This window comes from Bubalus bubalis, chromosome 11 (genome assembly GCF_019923935.1).
Source record: "Bubalus bubalis isolate 160015118507 breed Murrah chromosome 11, NDDB_SH_1, whole genome shotgun sequence".
In the NCBI taxonomy this organism is placed as follows: domain Eukaryota; kingdom Metazoa; phylum Chordata; class Mammalia; order Artiodactyla; family Bovidae; genus Bubalus; species Bubalus bubalis.
This window is the reverse complement of record NC_059167.1, coordinates 101136029-101151293: the sequence shown is the minus strand read 5'-3', so window position 1 is coordinate 101151293 and position 15265 is coordinate 101136029. Positions and strand designations below refer to the sequence as shown.

Below are 15265 nucleotides of genomic sequence, written 5' to 3'. Positions count from 1 at the left end.
ACTATTATTCCATTTATATAAAACTCTAGAAAATGTCAATAGCCGATTGTGACAGAAAGATCTGAGGTTGTCTGGGAGGTGAGGTGTGGTGAGGAGTGAGAGGGAGAGATTACAAAGACACAGAAGCAAACCCTAGGGGGTAATAGACAGGTTTACTAGCTCGACCGTGATGATGGTTTCACATATACGTAAGTTAAAGCTTACAGATTGTGTGCTCCAAATACACACAGTTTACTGTGTGCCAGTTATAGTATTTCTGGACCAAACTTGAGTCTGCTAGCCTGGCCAAAATAAAGCCAATCTCCTGATTGGTTGGTGGTGAAGGAAAGTTTGGTGTTTTATTGCAAGGCACTCAACATAAGGCCAAGGTTCGGAGAACCGGTGGCTCATACTTGAGTCCTACACTCCCCACTGGCTTTCAGGGAAGGATTTTTATAAAGACTAGGTGAGGGAGAAGGTAGACCTCCTACTGATTAGTTAGTGGTGAAGTAACAGACTTGTGTTTCAAAAATTAACATCATAAACCTTCTGGTTCTAAATGGTCTGGAGTCTAAATGCTAGTGGTCAGCAGTTAACTTCTTCCACCCTGTAGGAATTTTTGTATCTTTAAAGCAACTCAATCAAGATTGCTGGGAGAAATATCAATAACCTCAGATATGAAGATGACACCACCCTTATGGCAGAAAGTGAAGAAGAACTAAAAAGCCTCTTGATCAAAGTGAAAGAAGAAGGTGAAAAAGGGGGCTTAAAGCTCAACATTCAGAAAACGAAGATCATGGCATCTGGTCCCATCACTTCATGGGAAATAGAGGGGGAAACAGTGGAAACAGTGTCAGACTTTATTTTGGGGGGCTCCAAAATTACTGCAGATGGTGATTGCAGCCATGAAATTAAAAGATGCTTACTCCTTGGAAGGAAAGTTAAGACCAACCTAGATAGCATATTCAAAAGCAGAGACATTACTTTGCCAACAAAGATCTGTTTAGTCAAGGCTATGGTTTTTCCAGTGTCATGTATGGATATGAGAGTTGGACTGTGAAGAAAGCTGAGCACCGAAGAATTGATGCTTTTGAACTGTGGTGTTAGAGAAGACTCTTGAGAGTCCCTTGGACTGCAAGGAGATCCAACCAGTCCATTCTAAAGGAGATCAGCCCTGGGTGTTCTTTGGAAGGAATGATGTTAAAGCTGAAGCTCCAGTACTTTGGCCACCTCATGTGAAGAGTTGACTCATTGGAAAAGACTCTGATGCTGGGAGGGATTGGGGGCAGGAAGAGAAGGGGACGACAGAGGATGAGATGGCTGGATGGCATCACCGATTTGACGGACATGAGTTTGAGTGAACTCCAGGAGTTTGTGATGGACAGGGAGGCCTGGCGTGCTGCAGTTCATGCGGTCGCAAAGAGTCGGACATGACTGAGCGACTGAACTGAACTGAACTAAAAACAACTCAAGGATATGGCTCAGAACATTATCTATAGCCCTCAAGGAGGAACTAAAAGTCCTTGACTTGGTCTTCTGGCTAAACTATTATTCTTTTGTCTCGCTTGACTGTTTTCTTGTGTTTTTGCATTTTCTCAGTTCTCTGATTAAATTTTCCCTTTGGAACCTGGAAGGCCTAGGAGGCTCAAGCCTTTCTATAAACAAGAGGCAAGGGGACACGAGGGTGGTGACTGTTCCCGGGAAGGCCACCCAGTACCCTACTTCATTTCAGTAGCTCAATAGGCTATTAGACAAAGAAAACCTGTGGCACTTCTACTCTCTCCTGGCAACTCTGTGTTAAGAGGATTTTCTTTTCTCCACTTTGATAAAGAAATGGAAAAGAAAATGCCTCATCCAGAAAAGGCTGTCATATGTACAGGATTCCACAGCTTTGAACTTTCCCTTGTGAGGAGCCTAGAACAGAACTCTGTCCCACCCCAAAAAGCTAGCTTTTCCATTACCACTGGAGGTAAAACAAACAAAACCACAATACCAAAGAACATAAAACCAACGGCAGTAAACTCAAACCCAGCAAACTGATCATTACATTTGGGATTTATCTTTTGTTTTTTCAAGTTTCAGTTCAGTTCAGTTCAGTTGCTCAGTCGTGTCCGACTCTTTGCAACCCCATGGCTGCAGCACACCAGGCCTCCCTGACCATCACCAACTCCCAGAGCTTGCTCAAACCCATGTCCATCCAATCAGTGATGCCATACAACCATTTCATCCTCTGTTCTCCCCTTCTCCTCCCACCTTCAATCTTTCCCAGAATCAGGGTCTCTTCCAATGAGTCAGCTCTTCGCATCAGGTGGCCAAAGTATTGGAGTTTCAGCTTCAGCATCAGTCCTTCCAATGAATATTCAGGACTGATTTCCTTTAGGGTGGACTGGTTGGATCTCCTTGCAGTCCAAGGGACTCTCAAGAGTCTTCTCCAATACTACAATTCAAAATGGCCAGGTGTGGGAAGGTCCATAGGAACTGCAGGGCACATGAGTGGATAGTCTTGTGGTTCTAGGCCTCTGCTCGCTTTATCGATTTCCCCAGGGAGATCTGGAGGTGTGCTCCAGGAAGGGGCAGGGTGCATCAATTCTTCAGCACTCAGCTTTCTTTATAGTCCAACTTTCACATCCATACATGAGTACTGGAAAAACCATAGCTTTGACTTTGTCAAAACCATAGACAGGCCTTTGTTGGCAGAGTAATGCCTCTGCTTTTTAATATGCTGTCTAGGTTGGTCATAGCTTTCCTTCCAAGGAGCAAGCATCTTTTAATTTCATGGCTACAGTCACCATCTACAGTGATTTTGGAACCCAAGAAAATAAAGTCTGTCATTGTTTCCATTGTTTCCCTATCTATTTGCCATGAAGTGATGAGACCAGATGCCATGATCTTAGTTTTCTGAATGTTGAGTTTTAAGCCAGCTTAATTGGATATTGTCGCAAAGAATCAATCTTTCAATCATATTTGGTAATTTGGGTGAGGAATATTATATGACAGAAAAGCTTCCACAAGAAAATACACTAAAATCTAGAATAATAAGACGTCAGCTCATGGGAGGCAAAACTTCGTCAGTGCAGTCCAAAGCTGGACACACAATTTGGTTAGAAACTCAAACCCGCTTCAATTGGACAGTGAGCTTGAAAGAAAAAACAGGGTTTGATTCTTAGCTTTAGGTTAAGTTCACACCAAATATAGTGGATTTATTGCTCTTTGGGGGTTGTGCTAATTCATGTTTACAGAGAGGCTTTCTACAGAAGGTTCTTTGTAGCAAATCACTATGGGAGGAAATTCCTTCCAAAGTTGCATTGTGTATTTCCATTTTACTGTGCTGCGGATGCCAGGTTTTTTTTTTTTTTTTTTTTTTTCTTCAAACTAGTAACGTCCTAGGCTTTAAGTAAATTGTTCACACTTGGGCTCCGTACCTTAAAAGTGGTAGAGGAGAAAACGCAAAACTGACGCCCAAACTCCCACTCTTTCTAATACTCAGTATAAAGTAGAGAAACTTTCTGGCAGGCCTGCCGCAACCATGCCTGGAGCTCTCCCTAGTGTTTCCTCTAACTTCCACTTGTATTAACTCATTCCTGGTTCCCATCTGGAGAGCGCAGATTGCACCTGCTCAGAAGGCCAGCGGGAGCCCCGTCTCACCCGCAGCCCAGCCTTGGTTGCTTGTGCACGGGCAGGAGTGCCCACCAGGGGGCACTGCAGCCTCGGAGCTGTTGTGCCTGCCCGTCCTGGACAGAGCCAGTGGCGCGGAGGGCGTGGGACTGGGAGCGTCGAGCGCCGGGGTCCGCGCGGAGCCGCGCCCTGCCCCTTCCTAGAGCACGCCTCAGATCTCCCCGGGAAACCGATACAGCGAAGAGAGCTCGGGCCCGGGGCCGCGAGGCTGACCGCTCCCGCGCCGCGCGGTTGCCGTGCGGACCTTCCAGCACCTCGCCATTTGACCATCTCTGCTCCGCCCTCCATCCCCAGCCGAGACCCCGCCCCAGAAGGGGCGCCCCCTTCGCGGCCACTGGGTCCCAGCTTGGCTCCCGGGCCTTTCGCAGACACCCAGGCCCGGCCCAGCTGCACCTGGGCGGCTCCTGCCCGGGGCGCCACCCCTCGCACCGCCGAGATAACTTTCCCGGGAGCCGCCGCGGCCTGGCGCGCCCCGGGGCACACCCCGCTCGCCCGCTGGCCGCGTTCCTAGCCGGGCCGCCGGCTCCTCCGCCCACCAGCCTCCCGACCGCCGGCTTCTCTGAATTTCCTGGAGGAGCAGCACTCCGCCGCCCGGGAAGGGGCTCTCGAAGGGAGAGCTTCAAGTTGGCCACGCATAGACCCGTGATGAACTCGGGGATCCCCAGACGGGAGCTGCGCCCCCCGACGAGCTGACCTCCACTCGCCGGTCGCGGTAAGGAGCCCGAAACCCTTTCGGACCCTTTTCCGGCTTCTCGGTGCGGGTGGGCTGGGGAGACGGCGGTAGTGGACTGAGGGACGACCCTCGCCACTGCCCCTGCGGTGGGGCCGGGACGTGGTGGGGGCACCCCTGACACAAAGGAACAGCCGAGTGCTCCCGGGTCGGCGAACCGAACCGGGGGCTGCGGGGTGGGGTCGGAGCTGGAAACGCGCTCCCTCTGGGGACCCCGGAGGCGGAGGGGAGGCCGGTGCGTTGCTTCTGCGCTCTGGCGGGCGTAGGTGGAGGGGGCCGCAGGGCTTCTAGGGGCTTCCAAGTCCGAGGTGGGCCCGGAGCTCTCGTCCCTTTCTTTTCTTGCCCCTTAACCCCTTTGACAGGCGACTTTTCTTGTCCGCAGGGCTGCGGGAGGGGCCGCGGCGCCCCCGCCTTCGGAGGAGCCGGAGCCGCAGGATGCGCGGGGACTCGCCGCCGCCCTCCGCGCCCAGTTCCGCCGGCGCTTCCCCGGCCGCTCCCGGGCGCTGACGCTTTCCCGGGCTTCCCCGCCCTCCTTACCTTCCGTCCGCGCCGCTCCGGACCCCGCCGGTGACTGGTGCTCTCGGCCTCGCCGCGGCGCCGACAGTCCGTTCATGCCTCGCGTTTGAGGGCAGGGGGTGGCTCAGCGGCTGGCTCGCAGCTTTCTCCGCTGGCCGAGGCCCGCCACAGCCGACATGGGCTGTTTCTGCGCCGTTCCGGAAGAATTCTATTGCGAAGTTTTGCTTCTGAATGAATCCAAGTTAACTCTCACCACCCAGCAACAGGGCATCAAGGTAGGCACGGGTCGGGGGCGTGTGCCGGGGGAGGGGCTGCGCAGCCGGGAGAGCTAGGGGGTCCGCGGCTTTGTCCCAGCGCTGTCCCCCGGGCGGGGCGGGCGGCGGGCGTCTCCGCACGGTGGGAAGGCGCGGCAGCTAACCTCCGCGCTCAGGTGCGGGGTGGACGTGTCAGGCCGAGTTAACTTTGAGTCCTTCATAAAAGAGAGTAAGTTTGACGTCGGGCAGGATCGTCCATGCACCAGCTCTCAGCACAATCCACCGTCCTGAAACAGACCCCAGACTCTTCCCTACCTCGTTCTCCTCCCAAAGCAGCCAAGGCCCCCAGAGCTCCCAAAGAGGCGCAGAACTGAATATACAGGCGATCCTCGGCTTTGTTGAACGACTGTTTTTTCCTTGATAGGATTACTGGGAAAGGAAAATAGCTCATTCGTTGAAACACATGTATTAGGTGGTTGTGATTGTGTCGCCTGTGTTTGTGGTTGGGTAATGTTACGTTTGGCCGGAAAATAATTTCCTTTTCCGAAAGCAACCTGGTTTTAGCCCCATGTTTAAGTAAACATCTCTCCAAACGAGGTAATAACTTTGTGTCTCTTAGTAGGTCATTACAATGCAATTACCTCCATTAACCTGAAGAACCCAAACAAAAAGGCTATGGGAGCTTGCAGACACCCACTTCCTTAATTTTGATGGGCTCGTGTTTACGGTTGACAACCTGAAGGAAGCGCCTGCGCGCTGGTTTTTGTCTCGCAGTAAGGTAGCTACCTAGAGATGATCGCAGTCCCGAGTGTTTTGTTGTTTTCTCTTTCTCCTTCAGTTTAAAATCACTTCGGCATTTCAGATACCTCCGCTGCTGAGTCTGAGGAGGGGAGATCGCCCTTCCCCCGCCTCTCTCCCGTACAGCAGGCCGTCTGAAAAATAAAGTGAAGGCTGCCAATTGTGTTGTCCTTGTCTTGTCATCTCAGAATTTAATCCTAGTGGCGTAGACTCTGGGCGTTTCCTTGTGTGAATTAGTTTTTAACACAGCTTAATACACACTAGAGTAACTGTTCTCTGTCAAAAGTTTCAGCTTTGAATCATTCTTGGTGTACAGAATTCTGATTTTACAGCTGTCTTTTTTTTTTTTTTTTGGTTAGAGAAAGGAGGTAAAAATGATCAGTTAAAGCCACAAAATAAAGTTAACCCTTTGGGAAATTGTTTTGAATATTGTTTGCCCTGTAATTGTAATAAGCAAAAGTCAATCAGATTCTCAGTGTTTCCTTTTAACGTCAATAAAAGACTCTCTGGGCAAGTGTTCATTGTATACTTTTAGCTCTTTATGTTCTAACTCCCATTCCCCGCCCCACCCCCCCAACATGAAATCAGGGAAAGAACTTACAAGATGATGTAACATTCTTTGGTGTACTGTGCAAACAAAATAGGCAACACTCCCCAAAACATCATACATTTTTGATAACACGTAGATTCTCTTTGGCTTTGAAACAATTAGAGAAAGATAACTCATGATCTGATACTAAAACAACAAAGCAATCTTTCTGAAGTCCAAAGTCATCTGGTATGTGAGCTTCCTATTTTATCATGAAAGCCCTATTCCTGTCAGCTGTGGAGCTTGTACATTATTCTGTCAAGAGAGCAGCCAAGACTTGGGATCAAATGGAATAATATTGTCAAAGAAACATGAATCAAAAATCCTGATCCGTGATTACTTTTTATAACCTGATGGTGCTTATCTTGTTTTACAAATAGGTAGAAAATTGGTGAGTGATTCAAAGGCATTCACAACTTTATAATGCTGTTATTTTGGATATATGCCATTTAACTAAACAATAATTTAGGCATGCCTTTGTTGAAAGTAATCATTTTGCAGCAGGCATGCCCTCTTTCAATGTCACGAAGCACGCCACAGTTATTTTGATGGCCATATGTGTAACACAGATGTCTGCTGAAGTTAACCACATTATCTGTAGCTACTATGCTGCCATAAAATGCATGTGTTAAGCACCTATCTGCTTGTGCCCGCGTGCTCAGCTGCTCAGTCGTATCTGAGTCTTTGCAACCCCGTGGACTGTAGCCCACCAGGCTCCTCTGTCCATGGAATTCTCCAGGCAGGAATACTGGCGTGGTTTGCCGTTTCATTCTCCAATCTGCTAATGGTATGTACTAAATTAAACACACACATATGTGCTTACAAATGATATAATGTATGAACAGCATCTTACATGATATTCAAACACTGAATGAATATTATGTGTGTGTATATTATTATTTTGTACATACTTGGCATTTTCTCTAACTCCTACTTTAGTTTGTAAATGAAATAGTAAACAATTACTATGAAGTCAATAGCCAGTAACTACTATTATAGTGTTTTCCTTCCAGAATAGTACTCTTGATAATTTTGATTATCGCTAACTAAAGTTAGCTAAGCATATGACATTTTCCCCTGAAATTGAAATAGAATTTTTTTCAAAAGTATTTTCTAATATTTATTTTGAGATGACCCTTTTTCACATTCTATCTTAGATGAAGACATCTAATCTTGTGTTAAAACTACATATTTTAACCCTTAATGGGAGGAATTTTACTAATTCCTAAACGTTTAATAATTTGCTTGCATTACCATTATAATAATGCTTTATAAATTAAAAAGATTAGTTGTAGTAAATTTAAGTAGAAGGCATAGAAATAAGCTTTGTAAAACAATTTTTCCCCCTCTGTACTATTTTGAAAAACACCTTGGATTTGTTTAAACACCAAGTTACTCATTGAAAAGTTAGTTATAAGTGATTTTTTTCTGCAACTCCGATCAAAGTTTTTCATTGACTTTAGGCAAAAAAATCTACACATTTGTTCCCATGGGAAGCATTTCAGCTTGAAGACAATAGTTACACATCTTATATCTTCAGATTCAAGTGAAAGTGAAGTCGCTCAGTCCTGCCTGACTCTGCAACCCCATGGACTGTAGCCTACCAGGCTCCTCCACCCACGGGATTTTCCAGGCAAGAGTCCTGGAGTGGGGTGCCATTTCCTTCTTCAGGGGATCTTCCCGACCCAGTGATCGAACCCGGATCTCCTGCATTGCAGGCAGACGCTTTACTGTCTGAGCCACCAGGGAAGCCCCTTGTTAAGATGAGTAGCATTTAAATGGAAAATAGTTTTCTGTTTCAAAAATAGTTAGAAAAATAAAACCCGGTGTCATATTCATACTAATAAGAAATAGCTGTTTGCGTTCCTAACTTACGTTAGAGGTAAGCTTACCTTGTCAAACAGAAAGTCTTTTGCGTGCAGATTGGAGTTTGAGCCCTATCCAAGATTTAAAAACCCAAGTTTATATAAACTGAATGCTATTGGTTGTGTGTCGAGCCACACAATAGCTTTTAGCTGTTTGTTCTCTGCTGCTATCTCTGTTGTTTATTTTAGTAGGAATTTCTGCTGTGGTTGGTCTCTTAGTTTTTTGAGCAGTGTTTGTTCGGGAAAACTTTTGTTTTGTCCTTTGTAGTTTTCTGTGCTGGGGGAGGTAGAAGTCTTTCTTTTTGTTCTCTTGGAAAGCAAAACTTGAATGTGACTCAGACTACTTTTATTACTTGTCATTTGATTAGCAAAAGATTTTTAGGGAAAAAAAATCATGAGGTTTTATGATTTAGTTCACAAAATTGCTGCTGCAAATGTGAACTAGATCAGTATTTTCATTTCAGCAAGATTTTAGTCCTCTGAGTAGTAATGTAATAAACACTGAGGTGCTTGTTTTTCCCTCAGTGTATTTGACTAAATTAATGAAACCAATGCGACAGTAAGATGGAGTTTCCTTTAACTTAAAAAAAAATGCTTTATTGAGATATACCATCCAATTCACACAGTTAAACCCATCCATTAACTTTTAAATGAAGTTACTTTCTGAATCATCCTGAGGTTCCTGAGGGAATATTATGAATCAGTTTTGATACTTTGATCAGAAACTTCCTAATAAATTAGAAAAGCAGAACTTGGGGACTTGAATTATATGCATCTCTCTTACCAACAATTGTTTCTTATACTCTATTTAGATGGGTAAATAAAACATCTAAGAAGACTGAGAAAAAGGGAAAAGCAGTAGTTTTTTGCAAATCGTATTATATTTACATATAGCTGTATCTTTTAATACCAATGACATAAGGTACACAGTCAGGGACCTTCTAAACATAGGTTGAAGCAAGTAATTGTACCCCAGCATTTCTGGGGTATAAGCATTTCTGGGGTAATATAAGATTGACTATGGGTCTTGACTGGTTAGTAAGTTTCAGGTGACTGGGATAGTACAGCTCTTTCACACTGCGTCTAGGTTTCTAAACCTCAAACGTGATATCTGTGCCGTAACTGTTTAAGATGAACTGCTATATAAATGCTCCCTCAAAAATTAAAAAAAAAATGAAAGTATTTTTTCCAGCTTTATCAAGATATAATTGACAAATGAAATTGTAACATGTTTAAGGAGTACAACTTGATGATACAATACCCGTATATATTGTGAAAGGCTTCCCGCATCTCACCATTGTTAACACATGCACATCTCACGCCTTTCTTTCTTATTGAAAACACTTGAGATCTACTCTCTTAGCAAATTTCAGTTATATACTATAGCCTTATCCCCTGTAGATACCATGTTATACTTTTAGATCTTTAGACTTACTGCCCCCTCAATTTTACAAGATTTTTTCCTTAAAAAAATGATTAAAAATGCCATTTATTATCCATGGTTTTAAAGTGATTTAAAAGCAATTTAATGGGGAAAGCATTGTTTGTTACCTTTAGCAGATAATGACTAGCTATCCTTTTCTAGGGGTTACAATTTTCTTGGTTGATACTGGATCACACTTTTTGCTGCCCCATTAATATAATTGTCCTTGAATTCTATAATATTAAGCTTAAACTGACTTTAAGTTAATTTCCAGTAGTCAGTATGGATGTGAGTTGGACTATAGAGAAAGCTGATCGCAGAAGAATTGATGCTTTTGAACCGTGGTGTTGGAGAAGACTCTTGAGAGTCCCTTGGACTGCAAGGAGATCAGTCCTCAATGTTCATTGGAAGGACTGATGTTGAAGCTGAAACTCCAATACTTTGGCCACCTGATGCGAAGAGCTGACTCCTTTGAAAAGACCCTGATGCTGGGAAAGATTGAAGGCAGGAGGAGAAGGGGACGACAGAGGTTGAGATGGTTGGATGGCATCACTGACTCAATGGACATGAGTTTGAATAAACTCCAGGAGTTGGTGATGGACGGGGAGGCCTGGCGTGTTGCAGTCCATGGGGTCACAAAGGGTCGGACACGACTGAGCGACTGAACTGAACTTTGAACTAAATTTAAACTGACACACAGCTTTTGTTGTTTTTGAGCATGGGTGGTATCTTAATCTATTCAGGCTGCTATAACAAAATATTACAGACTGGGTGGCTTATAAACAAGAGAAATCTATGTCTCATAGTTCTAGAGGCTGAGGTCTGAGATCAGGGGTTCCAGCATGGTTGAGTGAGGGCCCTCTTCCAGGTTGAAAACTTGTTGTGTCTTCATGTGGCAGAAGGGGCTAGGGAGCTCAGTTGGCCTTTTTTTTTAAAGGTACTAATCCCAAAGGCCACACCTCCTAAAGACCATCACTTTGGGGCTTAAGTTTCCAACATACGAATTTCAGAAGGACACAAACATTTAGACCATAGCAAATGGTGATAAAATTAAATCTAAGTTGCAGGGTCAGAAGTTCAGACTCGACTTTCCATTAGATATATGGACAGTGGTTGTTTATTTTTATTATAAAATGAGACGGGAAACTCATCTTTTGTTCAGTGGTTCTTGTCAGGTTGTATCTTCGTGGGGCCAGATGGTTCTTTGTTGTGGGATGCTGTCTGCTCCATTGTAGGATAATTAGGTGTAATTGTAGCCTCTACCCAGGAGATGCCAGTCACACCGCTTGCCTAAGTTGTAACAAGGAAAAATACCCCCAGATGTTGCCAAATGTCTCCTGATAGGTGAAATCACTCTCAGGTGAAAACCACTGCCATGGAAGGTAGCAGCTTCCCTTTTTCTTCTGTATTTGGTACCCAACCTTCTACACTGTATGCAGACTAACTTTCAGATGCCTTCTTTTTTCTCTTTTGAAAGAGAGTTATATGCCTCATAGGTTAGTGAAAACAGTATGGAATCCGTATCTTTAACTTGCTTAATATTCTTAGACTAGCAGGCAGTATACTGGATTGATGAAAAGCGTGGGCTGTAGCATCAGACCACTAGATTTACAGATTGGTTCCACTGATTACTTATTAGATGTGAGGCCTTCAGAAAGTTACTTTTCTTCTCTGAATCTGTTTCCCCATCTGTAAAATGCAAACAAAATAATACCCACTTCATGAATTCATGGTGCCTTGCATGTGGTAAACACTCAGAAATTGTTGGTCTAGATTCTTCCTCCTTCTTTCCTTGTCCTCTTCTCCTTTGAGTGCTTCCTTCCTGTTTGCATATAAAGTCCAACCATCATTGTTTGAGTTAACATTCTACCTGACCTAGACCTTCAGCAGTTCTGTGTACTCAAATGACTTACTCTGTGGGTAGAACTGCTCAGTCTTCCAAACATACCTGACTTTCTTGCGCCTTATGCTTGGGATTGCTGCTGAGCGGTACCCTTTTGCCTTTCCTTAGCCACACATTCATCTGAACTCATCCTTTAAGACTTAAACTGAGCATCCCATCTGTTAGAAAGCCTTTAAGGCAGTTTACCCTGGCAAAGCTAAGTGCTTGTCTGTGCCTTGCACACATCCTGGTATAGCACTTATCGCACTGCAAGCATTATTTCTAGATGCCTCTCTCTCCCACCGAAGCCTGAGAGCCCTTGCCTGTGATCCCCAGCAGCTAGAGCTGTACATGTGTAATAGATGCATATTCGCTGTAATTTGAATAGGAGAATGAATGGAGTATTACTACTGGAATAGGCCGAACAGGCCATGTTGAAAATCTTCTGGATAATGAGATTCCTTTGCCATTTTATTTTTACTTGAAAATATCCTAGAATAAAGTGAATCTTACTGTGAGAAATCCTGTTGCCAAGGTACTCTAATTTTTACATTGATAGTGGGTAGAAAATGAGATGGTGCAGTGAACTGAGCGCATGCAGGACATTGAAGATCTAGCTGAGGAGCAGCTATTTCAGAAAACATGAGTTACACCATTTTTGTGTTACAGAACTAACTACTGAATCTTTCCTCTCTCTTTTTTAACAATGTAACTTTCCCCTTACAGCTTAAGAGTCTTTTGGAAGAAGGGCCTGTTTCAAGATGGGATAATAGATCCTCACACTTTAGTTGCTTTTCTTCCCTTGTCTCGGATTCTTTAAACCATTGGAGATCAGTGTCAGTTGGTTTCATAGTGTGGGTTTACAAAATTGGGGGCCATTGGTATAATTTTTAATCTTGCTGTACTGCCAATTTTACTGCTAAAGCTGCATAAACCTCATCTGACACTTCTCTGAGGCATAATGGAGAAGTCAGGGTCAAAGTTAAATACTGGGTTTTTATGACAAATGATGTTTTTCATTCTGATGCACCATGGATTTTTCTGCAGGCCTGTTATAAACAGGACTGGTCAGATGTCAGATTTGCCATAACCCTTCAGCTTCCCTGGGAGCTTCCCTGGTGGCTCAGGTGGTAAAGTATCTGCCTGCAATGCAGGAGACCTGGGTTTGATCCCTGGGTTGCAAAAATCCCTTAGAGAAGGGAATGGCAACCCACTTCAGTATTCTTGCCTGGAAAATCCCGCGGACAGAGGAGCCTGGCGGACTACAGTCCCTAGGGTCTCGAAGAGTCGGACACGACTGAGCAACTAAGCATGCACGCACTCCACCTTCTTCGGCCCAGCTTTGTCTCTGATATTTTAGCCACACGTAAAGCTCGTCCTTAATGCTCCAATCAGCCTGCTTTGGGTGGTAAGAGTAACTGCCATTTGCTCCTGTGTCACAAGGTTTGTTTCTAAGTCTCATATATTAAATTTAACCAGGCCCCTGTTATCACTCGTTTGGATCTAGACTAGGTGTGTTAAGGTCAGGGACCAGCCAGTTTAGTTTGTGACTCAGAGCCTATAACCACAGTTTGGAAAGTCTGTACCATTCTCAGAAATGTGGATTGCATTCCTTGCCCTCTGAACCATGTATTTCCTGTTTTATTTTTTTTCTTTTTTAAAGTGAGATGGTCACTTTTCCTTAGTGCCACCTATTGTTAATCCATTTCTCTGTAACTGAACACTCTTGCTGAGTCCCCAGAGGCTGAGATGGCTCTTGCAAGTAATTCACTGAAGTCAAGAGGGGGCCTGGCAGTGGTTTCCAAATGGGTGAGAAATTTGTTTTCAAGGCTACTGATGTGCCAGGTGGAGATGAATGCAGGCCAGAAGACCTGAAAGGCGCTGATCGGTAGACCCTATGGACAGTGACTGAAAGGTCAGATGTCAGAGGAGGAATGAGCCAAACGAGGCTCATTTCAGCTCCCGGAGGTTGCTGAAAAAGTACTTTGTCTTTTGGACTCTGTGGGAGAGGGAGAGGGTGGGATGATTTGGGAGAATGGCATTGAAATATGTATAATATCATATATGAAACGAGTTGCCAGTCCAGGTTCGATGCACGATACTGGATGCTTGGAGCTGGTGCACTGGGACGACCCAGAGGGATGGTATGGGGAGGGCGGAGGGAGGAGGGTTCAGGATGGGGAACACATGTATACCTGTGTCAGATTCATTTTGATATATGGCAAAACCAATACAATATTGTAAAGTTAAATAAAATTAAAAAAAATCTTATATAAAAAAAGAAAGTACCTTGTTTAGAATACATCTTTGCGTAGGAACAGTGACATGAGTTGGGGGTCAAGCTCCTGAGCTAGCCCATGGAGACTGTGAGATGTTTTTTTTTTTTATTTAAAGAAAATTCTCCCTCCCGACCCCCCCAAAAAATGTAACATGTGGCTGTGCTGGGTCTTCGTTGTGGCACTCAGGATCTTTAGTTGCTGCATGTGGGATCTAGTTCCCTGACTGGGGATGGAACCTGGGCCCCTGCCTTGCGAGTGCAGAGTCTTAGCCACTGGACCACCAGAGAAGTCCCCGTTTGAGTTTTTAAACACTCGGGTCCCACCTTGCCCTTCGTGTAGAGCTGTGTTTGAGAAGCAATCTTGGAGCCTCTCCTGCCTTGTCACTTGTCAAAATTGGTTTTTATCCACCATTCTCACTGCTCCCACTTTGTACTGGAACCATCCTGCCAACTGGGGTGCTGTGTGGTCATTTTTGGTCTCCCCGCTTCCCCTACCCTGCCCTGTGTTTAAATCCTGAAATAACTGATCTTGTGATGGGCCACAGGACTCTTCTTTCCTCACCTGTGAGCTGTGGGGTGGGAAAACTGCCTCACGGAATGACCACAGATTTGAGAAAAGAATTTTAGGCACATAGCCTAAAAGGTGCTCGTGTTGGCAGGCGAGTTCTTTACCACTAGCGTCACCTGGGAAGCCCCCTAAAATGATAGCTGTCGTTATGTATGATCTATTATTTGCCTCCCTCGCCCTGAATTCCAGTTTAGGATATCTTACCCCGCAACCCTGCCCAAAGTGGTGCTAGATCTCTGAGAGGCATGGATGGGTTGGTTGTTAGAAGTAGGGAAACAGTGGTTCAATATCCACAGATACCAGTGATTTTTCAGATCTCTGTATTTTTACTCACATTGCCTCAGCTACCACTGGGATGCTGAAACTTCGCATCTGTACCCCTAGTGAGATTTCCTGCCTCTTATCCGGCTTGAGTTTCTGACTGCCCGCTGGAGGTCACAGTAGATGTCTCAGCCCTTCTTTTCCCTCCAGACTCTGTCTTCTGGTGCTGCCTAGTTTGGTGAATGAGGCCCAACTTGGTCTTGATCAGTTAAGATGCTTTGATTCTTGGTTACAGAGATTTCATTGCAGATTCTTTTAACATGAGATTTGTTTGCTCAGATCAAGTTGCCAGTTTCTCTTCATCTCTTCTGTGCCCTGTCATCCTGGGAATCAGGGTCATATGCAGGTGGTAGCAGATGGGTAAATGGTTCTAGAGATGATACCTGT

General features: G+C 44.9%; 1 protein-coding gene across 8 annotated transcripts in view; it reads left to right on the top strand.

Moving 5' to 3' along the window:
- Positions 1-4988: 4988 nt before the first annotated feature.
- EPB41L4A (erythrocyte membrane protein band 4.1 like 4A) overlaps positions 4989-15265 on the top strand; it is a 282196-nt gene continuing 271919 nt past the window's right edge. For all 8 annotated transcript variants that reach the window (XM_045162143.1, XM_045162144.1, XM_045162141.1 and 5 more), the window contains exon 1: positions 4989-5175. In XM_045162143.1, coding sequence (XP_045018078.1) covers positions 5077-5175 — 99 coding nt within the window. In that variant the 5' untranslated portion in view covers positions 4989-5076. The remainder of the gene's footprint in view (positions 5176-15265) is intronic.